At 39.8% G+C, this 9,062-nt stretch overlaps 1 protein-coding gene across 1 annotated transcript; it reads right to left on the bottom strand.

Annotated features, from left to right (window-relative positions):
* LOC109837597 (APO protein 2, chloroplastic) lies at positions 2,423 to 8,776 on the bottom strand. Its single transcript, XM_020405911.1, has 3 exons — positions 8,394 to 8,776; positions 5,377 to 5,735; positions 2,423 to 3,464 (listed from the first exon to the last, which is right to left on the bottom strand). Exons 1-3 carry the CDS (start codon positions 8,568 to 8,570, stop codon positions 2,627 to 2,629), a joined length of 1,374 nt encoding a protein of 457 aa, XP_020261500.1. The 5' UTR covers positions 8,571 to 8,776; the 3' UTR covers positions 2,423 to 2,626.

Genomic DNA, 9,062 nt, shown 5'->3' with positions numbered 1-9,062 from the left:
TTGTGTACAAGCTGAAGAAGTCTCTTTATGGTTTGAAACAATCGCCCGACAGTGGTACAATAGATTCGACAGCTTCATGATTGACTATGGATACACGAGGAGCTCATATGACCCATGTATTTACATGTACAAGCTACAATATGGTGAGTACATTTATTTGTTGTTATATGTTGATGATATGCTTATTGATTCCAGGAATTCTTCGACTATTCGAAAGTTAAAAAAAGAGCTGACATCTGAGTTTGAGATGAAGGATCTTGGAGAAGCTAAGAAGATATTGAGTATGGAGATCGAGAGAGACAGGGTGAATGAGAGATTGAAACTTACACAGAGGAGTTACTTGCAGAAGATGTTGAAGAAATTCAGCTTTGATGGCAATGCAAAGGCTGTGAGTACTCCATTGGCTCCCTACTTCAAGCTTTCAGCTTTGATGTCACCTGTTTCGGTTGAGGCCTGAGATTATATGTCAAAGATTCCATATGTCAGTGTGGTGGGTAGCTTGACGTATGCGATGATGTGTACGAGACCAGATTTATCACAGGTCGTGAGCATGGGATCGAGGTACATGCACGACCCCGGGAAAGGTCTTTGGGATACCGTAAAATGGATTCTATGGTATATTAAAGGCACCGTGGATATTGGATTAATTTTTTAGAAGAATGAGAGGACAGGGCAGGATTGTATTGGCTACGTGGATTCAGATTATTCGGGGGATCTTAATAAGTGTCAGTCTACTTCAAGATATGTGTTTATATTGGTAGGAGCACCGGTATATTGGAGATGTACACTTCAGTCTATAGTGACTCTCTCTACTACAGAGGCGGAGTATATGGCGGTGACTGAAGCTGTTAAGGAGGCTTTATGGTTGCATGGATTGTTGGAGGACTTAGGGATTGTAAAGGAGACCATTCGGGTATATTGTGATAGCATGTCGGCTATCTATTTGGCAAAGAACCAGGTTTATCATGCACACACGAAGTATATTGATGTCAGATTCTACTTTGTTCATGATGTTTTAGATAATGGAGATGTCATATTAGAGAAAATCCACACGAAGGACAACCTTGTGGATATGTTGACCAAAGTTATTTCAGAGGTAAAATTTGATCATTGTTTGAAGCTATTGAACATTCTTCAATGTTGAGGGCCTTTGGAGGCTATTTGGGAGAACTACGTTCGGCTTGATTCCTTGGGCAAGAGGATACGTAGACAGTCTTTTCGATGCAGCCGGTTGGATTTGTTGATTTCGACGGGGGGAGGAGGGGGATTGTTTGAGCTCTCGTTCGGGTTCTCGACTTGTTGTGGATTGAGTCCATTATCGTGGATTTATTCCACTTCATACTGGACGCAACAAGTGTGACATTTAGTTGCTTTGGTGTCGGCTCAGTTTTGGGAAAAATTTCACCGAGGTGGAGATTTGTTGAAGTTCAGAAAAATGGCAGAAAATAGTTTTTCAGGTTGTCTGGTCGACTGCGAGTCAGCTGCGGTTGACCGGAAACATGCACGAGGAATGAGCTGCTTTTTGGAGTTGAGACGGTCGACTGTCGCGGTCCACCATATAGACCCTGTAATCGACTTATGTCTCGGGAATCGATTTAGTCGACTATCACGGTCGATCGTGAGGACCCTGTAGGCGATTTGTTTTCTGTCGTGGGTGTGCGGTCGACCGTGGCGGTCAATCGCGTATCGGGTCAGAGTTAAGTTCAGTTTTCTGACCCGTTTTGTTTGCTGTTGGTATATAACCCTAAACCTGATTAATTATGGTTAAGGTAGGATAATTTGAGCAGTCTTTGACATAGTATTGTTGCATCCTTTGTGGGAGGATTTATGAGAGATCTAGAGAACTTTGTTCGAGGGTTTTTGGTGAGATTTGAAACCCTATTTGTAATTTTTTTTTATCTCTAATAGTAAAAACTCTCTCGTCCTTGCCTCGTGGACGTAGGCAACTTACCGGACCACGTAAATTGGTTTGTCTTGCTGTGATTGTGATTTGTGCTTGTGTTTTGGTTGTGATCTTTCTCGTTCTTGTTCATGTACTATTTGGCTTTCGAGTTCTGCTGTGCCCAACAGCTCTCTTAGAGAAGAGTAAGTGCATGGTTATTAGATGTTATGGGTAATTGGTAAAGAGTTAATGATATTGAAAAATTAATGGTAATTAATGGGAGAGGCTATGGAAAATTTGAGGGACGTGTGTTGATGTGTACGTGTTTGTATTTTGTGGATGAATGTATGTGTTGATGTGTACATGTACGTATTTTATAGATGAATGTATGTGTTTTAACGAGCATTTCTAGAAAAAAAAATGTTTTAACCTCCTATACACTTTTATAATAATAGTATAAGAAAATTCATACTAGTTTTATATTCAAAAGGGTGATACCGTTTAAACTTGCTGTAAGTTACACCCCTAGTCCCAGGATGATAAAACAACTGGATTAAAATCAAAATAAACATCTTCACACCTATCAATTCTTATGTACAATGATCAGCATTAGTTGAGTGAGTTTTCAAAGAACTTGTCCAGAATCTAATCAACAATCTGGTAACAATATAACAGAAAAAATGGAGTATAAAAACCTTGAACTGAGTTGGCTATGATGCAAAGCAACGCTTCCGTTTCAACTCTTTACACTACCATCTCAGCCTCTCTCAGGCTAGTCGGTATACCGATATCCAACCTCATTGTCGGTCTATATTTCTCCGGTACCTCTGCTCCTCCTTGCACGCAAATCTCCACCACTGCCGGAGCTTGCCCATAAAAAGTCCTCAGCTCCCTCTGCAGCTCCCCTACTCCCTGAGGCACATGCCACACATACCTCGGTGGTATCAAGTCATCCAGCACCGCCGATTGCCATCCGTGCTGCCCGTTCCTCTGCTGGTGCTTGTGGGCCCCGCAGTTCTGCGCCTTGTGCCCACTAGGCCCCACATGCACCTCCGGGCAGTATCCACAAACCCTAACTGCATACTTCTTCATCAGCCTTGCTGCCCCATCCGTCAGCTTATCCCATGTCTCTAGGGTTTCCTCAGCAAGTGAGGTAATCTCAACTCCTGTTGGAGGTATTATTTCACCGTCTGGAATCTCAGCTATAATTGGTTTCTTCTTGTATCTGGAATAGGGATCTAGGTCATCAGGCAGGTCATCCTCATTTGCGTCAATGATCTCACTCTTGCCAACACGGATCACAGGCTTCCTCCGTCTCTTGGTGGGGAGGTCAGGAAGGTCGACGCCGGCTTGGATGCAGAGCTCGATGATGGATGGGACACGGGGGATGGTGAATCGTTCTGAGTGAGTAATGCGCTTTCCAAGGCGATCATAAAGATGAAAGGACTCCATGGGGACAAATATGTCATCAACAGTTGCAGTGCTTGTCCATTCGTGAAGGCCCCTGCGGGACTCAGCACGAAATCCACGGCATGATCTGAAGGGGTGCCCTGTTGGTCCAACATGAATTTCATTGCAGTGCCTGCAAAGGCAATCACCATAAGTTAGGGAAACTAGGCCACACTGAATATGCCAAAGTTAATGCGTAATAGTTATATGCCTATATCATATCTTAATAATACAATGGAGTCAGGAGTGAGGACCAACAGTATTAAGGGTCTTGATGTTAAGAACAATTTGTTAAATCTTCATTTCGCCTGTCAAGTATGAGAGAGTGCTAGATGATGATATAATATGACTAGTGTGACAAAGTACGACTGGAACAATATAGTGTATGCTAGTTCTTTATATAAGATTTATCTATGAGAAAACTAAAAAACAACACCATTATCAAATTCAAGTACAGTAAGGTTGAGGTTTAATCTTCACAAGCTACCAGCATCGAAGCATTGAAAAACAAAATAAAATTCTTCAACTCATAGAACACAAATAACAAGAAGTCTCCCAAATTTCTGGGGTCAGCTAAACTAATGAGACACAAAGAGAATTGTATTTGATATGACTCGGATTAGAATTAACAACTCATAGCTAATCTGGTCTTAATTTACAGAAGTACAAGCAGTGAATAGCTAGTAGTGTACAGGAAATTGCAACTCCTGTCAACATGATCACTCATGCTGTCTTAGTTTTTTGTAGGTTTTTAACTCTCATTCATAAGTAACAGAAGTTAAGTTCACCAGTTGAATTCACAAGGATTGAGAGTATTTACAAGGCGTGCATAACAAGTACTGGATTCAGAACTACAGTGTGTACACGAATTTGTTTTACTCAGTGCCAACTCCAAGGTATGACAGAGTAACAAACCACCTTGGTCGGTGTGTGAATAGTGAACTGAGTTTGGATTAACATCAGGCTGCTAGTTTGGAGGTTCTGGACAGATTGGTCAGATTGGACCAAATCCACAATAGTGAGATGATATCCACATTAACAATCAGGATATATTCCCTTCTGACTGTACCTAACATGAGAAAGAACTTTTTGAAACTTTCAGAGTATGATGTCATCATCATCATCATCAATTAAGCATTTGTCCAAACACAAGCTACAGAGCATGTTTCCAAGGTTGTGAACCTAAGCACTAATTGAATTAGTTCCCCAGCTGGAAGTCAACTACATAACAAGCTTTATGAGTTACACTAGGATTCTAAAAGAATGCTAGGTGAGTGTGGACACTTAGGGTGCAGCGTACAGCCCCAAGCTGCATATGTGCCGACCTTACGAAACTGCTTGAAGGTGGAAGCCTGAGCTACCTTTCACAACACAAGATGACACTAAATTGTTTGTCAAGGCAACTATGAGAAAGCAAAGGATACTTTAGCAGAAATCCATTTTGAGCTACTGTGAGACAAGTCAAATATCTGAAGCAAGGGACCTCTGGACGAACTTGAGATAAACGCTTGAGACTCCATGATACTTGGTAAAACTGCCAGAGGATATGATTTGAGGACATAAGCAATAGCATCCAGAAATGCACCTTTCCTCCTAGACTGCTCACTATTCGCATGTGTACACACATACATGTACATAGACTTAGAACATTGTCCATGTTCTTTTATCTACTTTGTGTGTACATGGGTATGTGCACATGCATGAATACATGTGTAGAGGAGCATATAGTAGAACATTAATGCACAAACTAATAATAAAGAGATGAAACTTGTTAAAACTTCTCATTAAAAGAAGTCATAATAAATTAAAAAAATCCTCATATGAAGATCCTTCTATGAAATATTCAGACAAAATAAGGTTACAACCTTGTGTTGACATGGATAGACATGCCAACTAGTTGGGAGAAGTGTCCAATGAATTTATGTGCTGGTTTTATCATTGAGATGCATAGTGATGATAGCAAAAAAGTGACTGGAGCTATATGATAATAAGGATGCCCATAATGAAGCATGCATGAAAAAAGAGGAAAAAGGTCAGTAGCTTACTTGCATGCTTGAACTGGTACCACTTTCAGAAGCCTTTTCAGGTTGTTTATCAACATAACCCTTGCATTAAACACATCATATGCAACAGGTATAAGGTTTCTGACAAGCATCCCATTTCTTGGAGGTGGTGTTGGTTTCCTAGGCTTTCCACTTGCACTTTTCACTCTCTGCCTTGCTGCCCGTCTCAGTTCAACAATGGGTATCGGAAATGGTTTTTTCTCCCTCTTTGAGTAGTATCGAGGTAGATCAGCATTCTGAGGATAATTGCTTCTGATAACTGTGGTACTTGAAAAAGCTCGGGAACAATTACATTTCTCAACTCTAACCATAAATGAGAAATTACATCCCATACCCCCATACTGCAAAGTTGACAATAATAATACAAAAAAGAGGTAAATGAGGGTTCAGATCTATAATATTCATAGTAATATGAACTATGAAGAGATTGCCAATGAGAAACAATGATCACGTTCTTACAAGAAACGGTGCAGAACACAGAAACCAAGCTAAAATAATGCTCAAAATAAAATCAAGGTAAACCAAACTTTAGAATAGCTTCAGATACAGTTCATATCAAGAAGGAAGAATATCTTGGAGCAAAATAAAGTCAATAAAATGGAAAGGAAAAATTTTCTAAGCACCGTCTAAAATGAGCTTTACGAAAACGTTCCTTTCCATATCAGAAAATGGGCTATTCCAAGTTCAGTAGCATGTCCCTGTTGGTTAGAAGTTATCATGTATTCTTGAGGCACTTGAGATGTTGCACTCCATATAATTCAAAGGGATATTATGGATTAATACCATGTCAGACTACATAGACTTCCTCAACGATCATGTTATACAATAGAAATACTAGAAAAAGATGTTCCATTAAGATTCTCAATTGATTTCTCCGAGTCAGCCAATATGTCAGAATCAGAATAGTAAAAATCCTAGCCTTAAACAGAATGATCATCGTTCATTTAAAACCAAACTTCAATACAAATTATAGTAGACTTTGAACGAGAAACAAAGAACTTCAGAATGAGACAGGAGAACCTCCTAATGAACCATTACTCTCCCTGCAAAACAACTCAAGTTTTCAACTTACTCACTGACTGTCACAACTGCTAGCTACCGATGATTCAATTTCAAGCTCTTCCTACTAAAAGAAAGACGCCAGTTTATACTTTATGATTTTTTGTGCGCATATGTACAACCAAAAACCTTCAGTACCCTCCTAGCAGCACAAAATAGTACAATTGAACACTTAGGTTTGAGCTGCTTAATGATTTCCTGATAATCCTAACAAGTTTTATGTTATCCAGATCATGTAGTATCCGGCTCACTCCATATATACCTGTACCCTTTGTCATGTCCAGTACGATAATATTCCCTTACATTCTACAGCCATCTTTCTTGTATAAATACTACACTTGTATCTATGAAGATGCTAGTAAAAAGAAAGGGAAAAGTAACTTATCACTCCTCATCCTTGTATATCACAGAAAAAGGAGCCTTTTCACTAGTAGGACGTTGTGCAGTGGATTTGGAAACCAAACTTCAATATTTTGGGCAAGATCAAAGCCTTTTGTTAGTACCTGCAAATACTATGAATACTTGAGCTACATCCAATTAAGCGACTAAGCCTATGAACTTCTTCATGTCTTCTGATTATGTGCTCTACACATGTCAGACACCAATACTCCATAGACACACCATAGCTACCATGTTGGCCATATCAAGCCTTGTCCAACCTAAATTTTGATGTTTTAAGGTGACACAGGCAAAAACTATTTCCCGAACTGGGTTCATAAAATGAAATTGCTTCAAACTGCAACATATTTGAGTGCATGTTTTATATTCTAATGACCATGTATACATCACTGCTAGTAACATTCCTGTTGCATTGCGCATGGAAGACACAAGAGACAGAATGAGTAGCCTGAAGTTGGTTTCCCTAGCAACGCTTGGAGAGCCAAAGAAGAAAAATTTGGAGCAGACAATTGGAAACCCTTCCAGCCTGCTGCAGATACCTTGCTCCGAGAAACACTGCATAAGCAACTTTCTATATTTTGCTTGAGACTTTAGGCATGACATGCGTCCTGCATGTCCTCTGGCAGGATGTACAACGGCACACATGCACTTCAACCAACGACCAGCAAACAATGTGTTAAGCCAATGCTCAGCTAAAGGTGAAGAACTTGATAACTTGCTTCAAACCTCTTTGACTCAAAACGGCCAATTCCAAGCCTATGCAATCCTTAAGGTACCGTTAGGCAAAGGGTTAAGTGAGGGGTTAAGGAGAGGAGACTTAACCCCTTCTTAACCTGCCAAACACAACAAATCTATATAATGGTTAAAGTGAGTTAACCCTCCATAATTTGCCAAACATAAAAAATATAGAAGGGTTAAGTTAACCCCTCTAGAGGGATTAAAATGAGTTAACCCCTCAAAATGAGGGGTTTACTAATACTCCTATTTAGATGGAATAAGAGTTAACCCTTCTAATTATAAAGAAAATAGTCAAAATCATTGTTATTCCCAAACACTAAAACTGATCATGAGGGCTAAAATAAAACTTATTTAACGGGTTAATAATTTAGTCATTCGGATTATCAAATGGGCTAAGTACATTAATCCTTCTCTTTAATCTCTCTTCATTAACCCTTTGCCAAACGGGGCCTAAGGGTCTAAATTTATAACCCTCAATCCTCAGCACAACTACAGAGTAGTAGTATAGTGGCGGGGTCCTCTGACAGTAATCTTTTGCATGATGTTTACTGATTATCCTAATGCAAATAAAGCATCTACATGTTCATTACTATGAACCAAAGGGGCAACAAATTAACCAACTTCTTATGTTCACACTAAGATATTGATTTAAAAAACACAAATTTCGAGATCCCTAAGATAGATTAAAGATCATTGTGCCTGAATTTACTGGGAAAATCATCAATTTAATCCCTAAAAAAACCAGTGCCCAACAACTAAAAGCTCAACTGCAATGCAATAAAAGATGTCGGGAGGTCCCGTACCATTGAAGAAGTTGAGGATGCCAAGTTTGACATGGGTTCCCTTTTGTTCCTGCATGAAACCCTAACGAGCTTGAACTTGGGTGCTGAAACGCTAGATTCTTCCCATGAAGTTGGAATCTTGGACAGAAATGGAGACTGAATCGAAGTAGGGTGGCACACGGAAGCCATAATTTGCATCAATTATAATAAATTCTAATAATTCATCTTTTCCCCCACTCTCTCTCTCTCCCTCTCTCTTCCCTTTCCTATGGAGATTTTGATATATTTTTGCTTGTGAGGATAAGAAACCATTGATGAGCGCAGCGCCGAAACTAGGAAGAGGGACTGAAAAAGGGTCGGGCAAATTTGTCTCAATCCGAAATCCGCCCGAACCCGATAACACTCAGAAGCATGTGAACTATGCGTGGCCAGCAGCTGGCTGGTTGAGACTTGAGAATATAAAAGAGAGAAGTTGAAACTGTAATTCTTCTCCAGTAAGGGCCTTTTTGTTTCCTTAAAAAATGTAGAAAGTGGCAAAAAGTGACCCATCAGAAAACTGACGCAGAGAAAATTTATTGTTTTCCCCACAATCATATGTTTGGTTTGCAAAAAATAAAAAGAAAGTGAAGAAAAGTGGTGGCGCCACATCAGATTCTTCTCCCGAAAATTTTCCGTTCAAAAACGCCCGAT

Source organism: Asparagus officinalis, chromosome 4 (assembly GCF_001876935.1).
Source record: "Asparagus officinalis chromosome 4, Aspof.V1, whole genome shotgun sequence".
NCBI classification, from domain to species: Eukaryota; Viridiplantae; Streptophyta; class Magnoliopsida; order Asparagales; family Asparagaceae; genus Asparagus; species Asparagus officinalis.
The sequence above is the reverse complement of the archived record's forward strand: the minus strand, read 5'-3'. Positions and strand labels throughout refer to the sequence as shown.